The sequence below is a fragment of the Nycticebus coucang genome, chromosome 11 (genome assembly GCF_027406575.1).
Source record: "Nycticebus coucang isolate mNycCou1 chromosome 11, mNycCou1.pri, whole genome shotgun sequence".
NCBI classification, from domain to species: domain Eukaryota; kingdom Metazoa; phylum Chordata; class Mammalia; order Primates; family Lorisidae; genus Nycticebus; species Nycticebus coucang.
In genome coordinates this window covers 84933230-84946489 of record NC_069790.1, presented here as the reverse complement: position 1 = coordinate 84946489, position 13260 = coordinate 84933230, and the positions used below count along the sequence as shown (strand labels likewise).

The 13260-nt window shown below is 38.4% G+C and overlaps 1 protein-coding gene across 1 annotated transcript; it reads left to right on the top strand.

The window, feature by feature from the left end:
- The first annotated feature begins 2284 nt into the window (after positions 1 to 2284).
- Positions 2285 to 3933, top strand: SMIM30 (small integral membrane protein 30). The gene is made up of 3 exons (XM_053609568.1): positions 2285 to 2306; positions 2663 to 2767; positions 3223 to 3933. Exon 3 carries the CDS (start codon positions 3252 to 3254, stop codon positions 3429 to 3431), a length of 180 nt encoding a protein of 59 aa, XP_053465543.1. The 5' UTR covers positions 2285 to 2306; positions 2663 to 2767; positions 3223 to 3251; the 3' UTR covers positions 3432 to 3933.
- Positions 3934 to 13260: the final 9327 nt, after the last annotated feature.

Genomic DNA, 13260 nt, shown 5'->3' with positions numbered 1-13260 from the left:
CAAAATTGGCATTTAAGAAATAGCAAAAAGGTGAGGACTGGGATGGAATGAGTATGAGTGAGCAGTGGGATAGCATTAGCAAGGCCAGTGTGGCTAGAATATTTAGGGATTTTTAGGGTTTGATGAGGAACTTAGATCACTTCCTAATGTGATGGACTTGCAGAGTTTCAAGCAAAAGAGTAAATGATCTGATATTTTTTAAAAATGATTAGTTAGGGTAATAAGAAGAGAAAACTGAGAATTGTAACACCATCCAAGTCAAAAATTAGTGTTGTAGTGGGGCATACAAAAAGATATACAGTACTACCTTTGTTAAATTACCTGAGTAGAGAACTCTCTAATCAAGCAAAAAAGTTAACCAATTCTAAACATGCTTCCATAAACTTCTGCCACTCTTTTTCAGATGGCCAAGTCATTAATTGATCTCTCAAGAAAGCAATTTTAAAAAAGCATTTTATCATCTACAGACTGTTTAAACTTAAAACAAAACCATTATCTTTAATGTTAATACACCTTAAAACAAGTCTGTAATGACACTGACTTTAGCTAACTGAAATACATATGGAAGAAAAAATAAAGTCCCAAAATGTTTATCCTGGAATACAAGAAAATATTTTAGAATCCATAAATAACAGTTCCTATTCCAAATATAAATGATTAGGAAGATACAAACCAAAAAGTAGCTCAAAACAAATGAGGTAATTAGCAGCTCTTGTTAATCAAGTTTACAAAGCAATGCTGACATCATTGTGCAATTATCCTCAGAGTTCCAATTTGCCAGTCACCTTGGTTTGGTTTATTTGGCATCTCCTGACTTTCATAAAACTTTGTTGGCATATTTCTCTAGTCGTATTATTATTATCAGTAACCAGCGCTACTGAGCACCTGCTGAGTATAGATAAGGAGCCAGGAATATAGGAATGTGTAAGTAAAATAATAATCAACAATACCAGAATAGTGCTAATTATGGGTACTGAACTTAATGCCCTGTAGTATCCAACAGACAGAACCAAAGGGAATTTCTGACAGTTCAGGTGTTTTTACCCCATCCCTCATCATCAATAATTAAAATTATGATTATTATTGCTAGTCAAAATTTATTTACTATTTTAGTAAATACATTGCTAAGTCAGCAAATATGAAAAAGTTCAGAACAGATAGGTAAGAAAAGTTAGCACTTCAGTTATTAGACTTCAAGAGAGTTTTACAAATGCATACAATTAATTCTTGTTTTGTAGTTTAAAAGTAATAACTACATATTTTCATAAATTTTGTAAACAGTTGGGTTGGGAGGATCGGGTAACATTACAGAGGATAGCCAAGAGGGTGATGTCTAGAAGAACAGGTCTTCTCAAGGAGACCACAAGGATACACATGCAGGGTCCTCTCCACGGTGACTCAGTTCTTGGGAATTTGTAAACTTGACTTCCTGAAACTTGGAAATTTCCAAGTTGTGTGAAATCCTGTAGTTCTGTGGGGGCAGGAATAGCATCTCCCGCTTGATTGAAACTGGCCAATGAGAAGGGTACCTGTGGGATGGAACTTTTTGACTGTCAATAAAAAGGGAAAGACAAAGGCAGTCGGAGAGCCTGGCCATTTGGAATTCTTCTATGCCATAAGCTTCCTCTTATAAAGGTGATGTTTGGGTGCTCTTTCTCTCCATTAGGCCTTGTCTTCCTGCAACAACATGACCGGAAGGAATCACTGAAGTGCCTTCTTGAATAGAGAAACTCAAAACTCTAGAACGGGAAGCATAGGTAAGAGATCTTTTGCAATAGGGCTTATCCCATTTTTCCTAAACTTTGTATTTGCACTATGAATGGTTTTAACGTTTTCCAAAACGCCTAATTAAACGTACTTCCCCACAACCACTACCATAGGTTAAAAAATATATATATATGTCACAAGTTATATTAGGAAGATGGTGGGATTTCCCGGTGTCGGAAATGTTGGAAACAGGATTTAAAAGCATCCACAACTGACGGTTCTGCTGGGTTTCTCCATCCCTGATGTTATGTCTTCATTTCAGGGGAAGAAAAAGACAAAATTCCTGTACGTCTTGAAACCCCGCAGCGTACCATACAAATGCACTAACCCATTCATTTAACTGTAAAACGCTGGACCCTGTGAGAAAGCCCTGCTAGTTTGCTCCTCCTCCCCTCCGAGGGGCGTGACCACCACTCTCCCGGCCGGTGGCTGGGGAGCACGCGGGTGCATCCTGGGAGTCCCGGCAGCGGGAATTGTGGGAAATGTAGTTTGTCTACTCCGCCCTCCTCGCCATTCCTGTAATGGCTGCTTCCTGGAAGGTAATGTACGAACTTGTCTCCAAAGGATACTTTGATCGCCCTAGTATATATTTAAAACAAGGGCACATTTGCACCTTGCCGGGCCAAAGTGGGGTTTCGTTTCCAAATATTAATATCAAGAATCGGAATGAAGTTGTCTCTCAGTTCGGTTTATTTTTGGCTTTTCCTATGTTGGTGAACTGAGCAACTTTTAAGTCTAGTTCCCCCTCGGACAAGCTGTTCTCTGTACTCATTACCGATTCTTCTCCCTTGCATACAGCCTCTCCGCCGTGGACTCACTCTAGCTTTCTCTTTAAAATAATCATAACAATAATAATAGTTAATTTTTAAATCTTCTCTCCCACTCCCCATAATAGGCTGTGTGACGTGGAACCTCTTAGCCTTAACATCCGTTCCAGAACTCCAGAAAAGGAAAAATTTCAAGTCCGATAGAATTATTATATATATAAACCATTTCTTTGGTAAGTCTTAATTCCCCACAACTTCACAGAGTTACATGTTGTCTGAGTTTTGCCAGATTTGTGTCCATTTCCTGAATGGGAGAGACCCCACGAAAAATGTAATTTTTACGAACTAGGATATTTTAAGTGTCCAAGTGAGGTCTTGTGCATTTTTTTCCCTGTTTATTCTTTATTCTGTACTTCTGTTAAATTTCTGTTTGGTTGATGCACGTGGTGGTTGGTATTACTGTGGAAAAATTGCCAGGGTTAAGGTGGTGTGAGATGATTAGCCTCAAATTACTGTCTTTAAGTACTTCTTACTTCCCTCAAGTTTTCTCTTTGGTAAAATGAAAAGATGGATCTGAAATGAGCTATAAAGTCTCTAGAAGATTGGATGGACTGTTATTTGTCCATATTGTCATTTGAAAAGGAAGGAATTTTTAATGTTCCTTTTAATTTCCGTGTTTCATTTCTAGGAACCTTCAGCCCTCAAGATCCCAACATCATGCCTACAGTTTCAATACAATTAATCTTAGTCCTCACTTCACTGCTGTTGGTGTTGCCTGTTGTTGAAGCAGTGGAGGCTGGAGATGCCATCGCTCTGTTACTGGGTGTAGTTCTAAGCATCACAGGCATCTGTGCTTGCTTGGGGATATATGCTCGAAAGAGAAATGGACAGATGTGACTTTGAAGGATTTCCTGAATCAAACCTTGCCATAAAAACCTTTGTGCTGTTGAGACTAAACGTGAGCTTTGGTGTCTGAAAGTTTCTAAGAAACAGTAAATAGTAGAGTTTCATATACTTGTTTCCCTTAAAATGGGAACAAATTGATACATAAATGGGAAAAAAATGTTTTCTTTACAAGTTATGCACTAAATATTTCCGCCTATACTTTATATGTGCTGGTTAGAAGGAAGTGAGATGGTTGAAATTTACATCAGTAATTCATAGTTTTAGGATTTTCAAAAGCACGTGAGACAAGAAGGAAGCTTTTGCCCAGAATCCAAGGAAATCTCCACTGTTAAGTTACAGTCACTGCCTTCTGAATTGTTAAGGAGTGTTTTCTCCTTATTTTTATTATATTTTTGTTTTATCACTCAAGTTAATATGATATTGAGATATCACATAGCCAACATTGAAACATTTATCTCTGGGTAAAAAACATTTAGAAAGATGTATTCGGTATATCTAATATTGAAATAGAAAAAAGATTTAATGTAAAAATAAAATCCTTTATATTAACATTGAAATGGAAAAGAGCTCTAATTTGAAAAAGAAATAAACTTTATATTAATTAACTGATTAACATACCTATGATGAGAAGTACTATATTAAATATAAGCCCATTGTGTTGTAAGTTGATGTCTGGTGTCCATTTTTGCTTATTTTGGATTATTTTTGTGTGGACTCTCATACATATTACAAGCTAAACAGAGATGTCTTATCTTAACTGATCATTCTAGCTTGAAGAGACAAAAGCAGTGAAAAATGAGAACCAGTCTCAGGCCCCACTCAAAGCAACTAGATCAGAATCTGCATGTCTTTTTCAAAGCCAAAGATGATTTGTGTGCACATTATAAGTTTAAGAAGACTGCTTTAATGTGCTTGAGCCCAAGAATAATTTCAGGCACTGAGATGAAACTTACAAATTCCCAGATCCCTCTTCTGGTTGTATAGTTAGTTGTGGGTTGGAGCCTGAAACTATTTAAAAAGAGTCTTCAGTGATTCATTTGAGTCTGAAATTTCAGCCAGCATAAAGTAGTCTGAAGAAGTCAAACTACTTTATCTACTTCAGGGTTTCATAGGAAGTAAGCAGTCAATTTTTTTAATTCATTTTCTAATCTTTAGAGATTAGACTGCTCCCAGTCTTTCAAGATGACACTGGGAGCCTCAATTTCATCATAAGACAGGCAACAGCAACGTAAAATCCTGTTTATGGGGTATTTCTCCAAGTGTGAGCTGACCTGGCTTTCTTGAAAGATCTGTAATTGGAAGAACAGATTATAAAGAGAGTTGTCTTTTATAAACCAGACCATTGATGCTGATGTTGAGAGACTGCTGGTGCTGCTTGCAAGTCTGAACTTTTCCATAGGAATGGGAGAAATCAAAGCTAAAGTGCATTTTAAATCAGTGCAGTAATCATTTAGTCACCTTGAGGTACTATTTTTAAAATGTTCAAAATAAGACTTAGAGCAAACATTCCTTAGTGAACATGTATTCTGCAAATGCCTAGGAGGAATTAGAAAACTTTTTCCATTTTCTCCTTAAAGGCAGAGAATTCTCCCAAGATGGCATGCAGGAATTTTGGTACATGGGGAATACCTGCTCTAAAAATAGTCTCATTTCTCATCTAGCTGGGCTGCATTACATGGTTTTGCCTGAGAAGAATAGAAATTTTCATAGTGTCTCTTAACCTTTTTTAAGCCACAGGTTCCTTTGAGAATCTGGTGAAAGCTATTACCCTTTTCCCTAGCAAAGTGCTCATGCACGCTGGTATTTTTAGATTAATTTAAGAAGTTTTCAGGCCTGAAGCCCATCTAAGATCCTTTCCATTCTAGACTTCCTTGATTTGTTATGAGGGATAATACCTGCTCTGGACCAGTTACAGCAGGAATGGGATTGACACATGTCCCTTGAGTACCTACAGCAATTTGTAGTATCTATATCTTTTTCCTTTATTTTTATGTTTTTTTATTTTTGAGACAGAGTCTCACTTTGTTGCCCTCAGTAGGGTGCTATGGCATCACAGCTCACAGCAACCTCAAACTCTTAGGCTTAAGTGATAATCTTGCCTCAGCTTCCCAAGTAACTGAGACTATAAGCGCCCGCCACAATGCCTGGCTATTTTTAGGGTCTTGCTCTTGCTCAGGCTGGTCTCGAACCTATGAGCTCAGGCAATCCACCTACCTTGGCCTCCCAGAGTGCTGGGATCACAGGCATGAGCCACCACGCCAGGCCTTCAATTTGTACATATCTAGTAAATGCTGGATGTGTCTGTTAGCTCGGTTGAGTTCATTTAAAAAGGCGAAAGACTAATTGTTGAAACCAACAAGTGAAGAATTTAAGGACCTTGCTAATACTTACATTTCTATTTTCTGTATCTGTATGATGACCACCAAATTCCACTAATGCTACAATTCAGTACCTTTCCCACATTGTTTCTCTCTGACTGCTTTCATGGTTTTTCTTTACTTTTAGTTTTCAGAAGTTTATGATGTATCTTGGCATGGATAGCTTCGGGTTTATCCTGTTTGGGTTTCACTCAGTGCCTTGAATTTAAGTTTATGTGATTTCTCAAATTTAGAAATGTTCACTCATTATTACTTCAAAAAAAAAAAAAAAAATTCCGCTCTACCCTCATTTCCTTCTAGTGCTCCAGTCACCCAATGTTAGATATTTTGTCGTAGTATCTTCTGTTTCTTTGCTGAGACTTTCTGTTTTCTCTTTTGTTTCAAGCATGTTCATTGAAGCAACTTTCTGATGGCTCCTCAAAATCCTTGCCCTTTAATTCTAACGTCTGTGTCATTTCAATGTGGAGCATCTGCTGATTGTCTCTTATTCAAGTTGATATCTTCCTGATTCTTGTTATTATGAGTGATTTTCAGTTGACATCTGTACACTTAGGGTATTATATTAAAAAGGCTGTGGATTTTATTTAGGTCTTATATTTTAGCAGGCCTCCTCTGACACCACTCACTTAAGGGGAAGGAGGGTGCCTCTCCACTATCAGAAGCCTAGCGGAGGACTTCATTACTGTTTCCCATGTGTCCTCCACTGACACTGGGGGAGGGGGTATCTTGTTACAGCAGGAGGCAGTGGAAGTCCAGCTTCCCCACATGGTCACCAATAGCACTGGGTTGGCAGGGGGACTCCTCACTACCAGCTGGTGGATATGAAAGTGCCAGATCCCCACCTGTCCTTCTCTGAGACCACTCCAGTGGGGAGCCTGAGACAACTCTTAGCTTGGTGAACGTGGAGGTCCATCTACTCTTTGCTGATGGTGGGAACGAGACCCTAACTCTTTCTGTGGTGTTTGGAAGTTTTTTGTTTTGCTAATCTCCTTTTCTTGTCCTTAAACTAGAAAGAATGGTCTTTTCTTGGTTTGTGTTTGTTGTTGTTTTTTTCTAAGCCCATTGGTACTTTGGGGCTGCCAGCTTCTCCAACATCCAACTAAGATATAGGAGGGGGAAAAAATCTAGCAAGTTCACTACCACATCATTCCCTTGGTCTTTTGGTACCTCTCTGATGTGCCTTTCCACCATTCAGAATTGTATATTTGTCTTATACATAATACAGGTTTTGTAGCTGTATTTAGTGGGAGGAATAGGAAACAGGATATCTACTCCCTCCTCCTGGAAGTGTAACTCTCCTCAGTACATATTTAAAAAGTGAATTTTCTGAAATACTCCAACGTGAAGAATTAAAACACTGGGAAAATGATGAAGATGTTTCACTCACAGACTTCGGTCTTGTGCTCTCCCACAGGTACCGTCCCCTCCTAACCATCAAACACCTTGTTTATTCCTATCTTTACCCAGTAAGCTCAACCAGAGAGTATGACTAACAATCAAGAATGCAGAGGTATAGAAGTTGAAGAAAATGGGCTATATCCATGTTTTCTCCCAGCATTGACAGTACAAGTGGCAGCTGCTTGAAAAACTGGTGTAATGCCAAATGTCCCAGCCAGCACATCACATTCACCTTCATCCTGTCGGGCTCTCTAGGCTCTGCAGAAGCTCACCGTTCAGCATTGCCAACCAGGTATACAGGAAAGGTGGTGTAGCTATGTAGTTTGCAGCAAACAATGGAGGTATATGACCTCTCTCCCAACCAGAGGTTCACATATCAGTCTCCTTGATGGTGCTGTAAAAGGGGTTAAGAGCTCAAGCTCAGGAATCCAACAGGCCTCAAACACTTAAAATGTTATCTTTCCCTAGTTACTTAATTTCTTTGAATTTCTGTCTCCCTGTCTGTTAAGTGAGGTTAATAATAGTATCTACCTCATAGGTAAGGGATAGGAAAGGGTTGGCTTTCTAGACGTTGTTATTATTGATATTTGGAGATACTTCCCAGAATTCAGGACGGGGTGAGGAGGACTTTCTTAGCATCAATTTGGGCATCTTTAAAAAGATATAAACAAGGCTCAGCACCCATAGCACAGTGGTTATCGCACCGGCCACAGGCACCAAGGGTAGCTGTTCTAACCCAGCCCAGGCTGGCTAAACAACAGTGACAACTGCAACAAAAAAATAGCTAGACATTATGGCGGGCTCCTGTAGTCCCAGCTACTCGGGAGGCTGAGGCAGGAGAATTGCTTAAGCCCAAGAGTTTGAGGTTGCTGTGAGCTGTGATGCCACGGTACTCTACCAGGGGTGACATAATGGGACTGTCTCAATTATATAAACAAGTCCTATATCAACTGTTTTTTTACATTTTAACTTTGAGTTTTCCTAAGTTCTAAGTGACCCTCAAAGGCAGTACTCTTTGTTTTCCTTACTATAGTCCACACAGACACAATTGGTGAAGCTCACAGCCTGTGTGAAGAACAGAAAATGTAACTACCCTAAAATTTTTCCCAGGTCATCTTGTTTCCACCTCATGCCCTTGGGAGGAAATAAGGAAAAGCAGAAAGAAAATATTAGGTCATCAAACATGAAATTTCTGATTTCTAGTCACGAGTGTCATTTATCATATCTCAAACAAGAAGCAATCAACACAGTTCTGCCGTCTTAACAGTAGCTTGTTTAGGCCAACAGCAAAGATGCCTGGAGAGTGAGTGGTAAGGAAATCACAAAGACATTTTTGAAAGCTTGTTGAGAATTGAATATTTTTTTACGCAAAAAGTATCCCAAAGCCTGGAAGAAATGACAGTTGATGCAAGGTCTGGTGAATAAGGTGGATGACAGAGTTTCCAAGGCCAGCCTCTATAGTTTGAGCAGCATTTTTTGCATGTCATGTGGTCCAGCATTGTCTTGCAAGAGGATTGTCCTGTCTTAATTGACCAATCTCAGCTGCTTCGTTGCACGCATCCTCATCCTGTCATCTAATTACTTGCAGTAGACATCCGCTATAATTCACTGACCAGGTCTCATAAAGCTGGAGTGGATAATATCAGCACTAGACCATCAAACAGACTCTATTAGGGTTTTTGGTGAATATTCAGTTTGGGACTGTGTTCCAGTATTTCATTTCTATCCAACCATTGTGCCCAATGCTGGTGGCTATCTAAAAGAATCAATTTTTCATCACAGGTAATAGTACAGTGCAGAAATGGTTCACCTTTATTCATGACAGCAAAGAAAGACAAGCTTCCAGATGACTTCTCTTCTGATGCTCGCTTAATTCATGCCGAACCCATCTATCCAGCTCCTTTACCTTGCTGATTTGTTTCAAATGGTCAAATATTGTTGAAATAGTAACGTCAGACCATGCTGCTAATTCATGCATAAGTTGGGGCGGGTTCGCTTCCACTACAGCTTTCAGCTCATCATTATCTTTCTTGGTCTCAGGTCACCCATGTGGTTTGTTTTCAAGATTAAAATGACCAGAGCAGAACTTCTCAAACCAGCACTGTACTGTTCATGCATTAGTTACATTCTTTCTCTCAAACACTTCATTGATATTTCACGCTGTCTGCACTGCATTTGGTTCCACAATGGAACTCATATTCAAAAATAACACGAATTTTTAACTTAACCATGGTTTCACAAACATTTCTTGAAAAAAATTGAAAGATAATTACAAGCCAAAACACATGTTTGAAAAGATGTCCCTTCACCATAAAAATAAAACAAGAAGTATCAAAGGGCACTGTCAGAGATATCAACTGTCAAACTTAGTACCTAAAGAAATCGGATGTTTCATAATAATTGGTAATTCTCTTTTAATAATTTGTAACATTTAAATATAGCATAACAAAAATTTAGCAGCAACTACTCAGATCATTTAAACAGGGGCAAGAAATTTGGTTTTGCCTATTCAGGAAAATAGATCTGGTCCATATTCTACCAAGAAAATGCTTTCAACACACTCGATATTAGACAAAAGTTGGAAAAGCAATTTAAAAAAAAAACAGTCTGACAAATCTCATCTTATTAGAAGTCTCAAAAATATAACTAACATGAAACTTGTTTAACGTTTGGCATCCTGGGGAGTAAGAAGGAAAAAACCCCTATCTAGATTTACTAATCCCAGACATGATCTTCATTCTTAGATGAAAAACAAAGCCAAACAATAAATGTTTGTGGAATAGCATATTTAAATTTTTTCAATTTTTAATAACTTCATTTTTCTAAATATTTTTGTGACTAAATGCAAAAGGCAGCAGACCATAAAAATATATGTTGCTGCAAAAAAGAAAATGTGGTTTAATTTCTCCTTCATTTATAGTATCAGAGCCACAATGCTCTTCTCACACATTTTCACTGAATCCATCTTATATGGATAATTAAAACTGAAAATATTAGTTGGCACTTCATAATATGAAATAAAATTATGAAATTTTATATACAAGAGGGTTAATTATTTTTAAAGAACTAATCATATAGCATTTTGTTAAACATGAGGATTATAAATACTGTATTTCTCAATATTAATCAAGATAATTATGCTCTGTATAAATGTGCATAAATCACTTAACAAAGAATTTAGAAGCAGGCATGATCACCAAGAACGGAAGCTATAGCATTTTCTATTTCAGATAATTTATCACAATGATCCTTTCATTTTGCCACAAAAATTAGGACATTTCAATATCAACATAAAAAATGTTATGTGTCCTATAATGACATGTACTAACTTTCACTTGTTTAATCAACAGTTTTCAAGGCATTTCCAATAATCTTCAGAAAGAAAAATAATTGTCAACTGTCAAGCACATGAACTTGAGCCAAAAATTTAACCTCCACAGCTTTTTCACCTGCAAAATGTTTCGTCAGTCATCTCTAGGAGGTTTCCTAGTGATAGAAATTTGAAGCATCATAAGAAGAGCTTTCTAATTTCAAAAATAATAAGGTCTAATGTGTTAAAAATATTGTAATTATTCATTTTCAGTTGGCAGCAATGAGGAGCTGATTTCCTTTACGAACTCCTCAGTGAAAACGGTAGTCTAGTCATTTAGTACATTTTTGTATTTCAAATAAGCAAAGCGGGGGCAGCTCATTTTCTGTACTGAACGAGGATGATTAGGGATTGTCTCAAGAAAGAAGAATAAAAACAAACCATAACCCAGCCACTCCCACTGACAGCAAATAGCCCACACACTAATTGATGCTGGCCTGGCAGTGTCCAGGAACAAACAACCTTAAAGTATTATAAGCTCAGTCTTTTCTGGCACCACCAGTGGGACTCAGCTCAGTGACCTAGACAGTCCCTTGAGAGAATGTATGACACCCATCTCCCCCCACCTCCAATTCATCTCTAAGCCCTGTGGAATCTACCTCCAAATCCTAGGATCTACCCGCTGTCCATCCCCACAGCTTCTACCAAATTAGATGTCCTGAGGATGTGGAGGAGACACAGCAGCTCCCATACGGTCTTCCAACCTCCCACCTTACCCTCTGCAGTCTTTTCTGAACACCACCACCATGGGGAACTTCTTAAAACACGATTTGATGCTGTTACATTCCAGCTCAAAATGCTTTAAAGGCTTTCCTGTTTTTATAAATTCCTTAAGAAACATCAGGAAGGAAAGTCCTATTTGATCTGCCCTTATTGCCTTCCCTTATTTCTTCAGTTGGATGATGTCCTTGCATTAAACTTTAAAACTTTTTTTACTTCCTAGAGGGTCATGTGGGTTCCTTCTTTCCTTCTCCCTCCCTCCTCCTTTCTGTCCTCTCCTTCTTCCTCTCTCTGTCATTCTTCCCTCTTGCCTTCCTCCCTGGGTCTGATGGGTCTTTCTCTACCCGCAGTAGTTTTCTCCAGTTCACTCGCCTTATTCCCACCTCCTTAGGCTTGAACAGTACTTCTTTGGGATGTCTCCCTTTATTTGTCCTATCAGGGTTACATATCTGTAATGACATAGTATCCTTAAAACTCCAAGCAGTCACATGACACAGCAGTCCCCAACCTTTTGTACCAAGGACCGAGTTCATGGAAGATAATTTATCCATGAACAGGACTGTAGGGGGGTTACTGGTCTGTGGCCTGGGGTTGGGGACTCCATATTGGCCTTCCTCTTACTTACCTTTATCTGTAAATACCCTCACCCCCATCTCAGGATTCTAAGCTCTGTGAGGACAGGAAGTGAATCTCTAATTCACTGTATTCCCTATAAGGCCTGGCCCTGGCGTATACAAGTTGCTCACTCACTCGTAGAATAAATATTTCATACAAAGTTCACGTAAGAAGTGGATGCTTCAACCCAAGACCCACACTGGATCTTGACATCCTCTCATTGAGCTTGGCTGTGCCTTCACCGTCCTCAGAACAGCTCTACCAACCTTTCAGATCTTGCATAGGACAAGTCTGAAACTCATTGTGAGATTTCATTATTTTCTTAGACATCTAAATTATAGAACATGATTTTAATAAATATTAACATACATTCCAGTTAGTTAACTTGAATGATTATATACACTATTTATAAAAGTTGTGTGGTATGTACACATTTAATACTCTGCACAGCATTTGGTTCTAAAAGGATCCATCACTTTGAATGGTTAACCACAGAATGATCTGTCTTTTCTTTTTGCCCTCTTCACATTCTCTTACTCATACTATATTTCAGCAACAATAGGCAGCCTAAACGATGAAATGCTTTGCTATGCCTCTGTATTCATCTTTTATAGACTTTGTAAATGCTACCGCCTCCCCAAAACCTTTCCAAACAGAGCTCACAATATCCGTCCCCCAGAATCCATCCCACGTTGTTTCACCTGGAGTAATGTATTTCATTCGACCTGTTCCTGGTTTTTGTAGACTTATGATTTCCCTTCCCCACCAGCCCTATTGGCCCTTCCCTTCCCACCCACCCCCATGTCTACATCTTAAATCTCTTAAAATCAAGATTGTGTCATCACTACTACTAAAACACCTAATCTGCACTATGCAAGGTTTCAATAAATATTTGTGTACTAAATTTAGTTTCTAAAAAATCCTGAAGAACACTCGTTGCAAGGAAAAATATTCAACTCTCAAGAAGCAATGGAAAAAATCTTTTGCGATTTCATAGTCAATCACTCTCTGGGCTTCTTCACAGCTGGTTTACACAAGCTACTATTAAGATGTTAAAACCATGTTGATAGTTGCATACTTGAATTTATTGTAGTGCTTCTTGTTTGAGATATAATAAACTTTTGATTCAATAAAAAAAAAAAAAAAATCCTGAAGAACAAAGTAACATGGGGTATTGAACAAACAAGTCTACATCCTGACAGATACAATAGCATTTCTTTTGAATAACACTATAGGTCCAGAGTTTTCCTTTTATATACAAATGTGTGAACTCTTCCTAAAAGCAGGTGGCGATTCATATTTACTCCAAGTGTCACCCATTGAAATGCCTCCGTGTGAA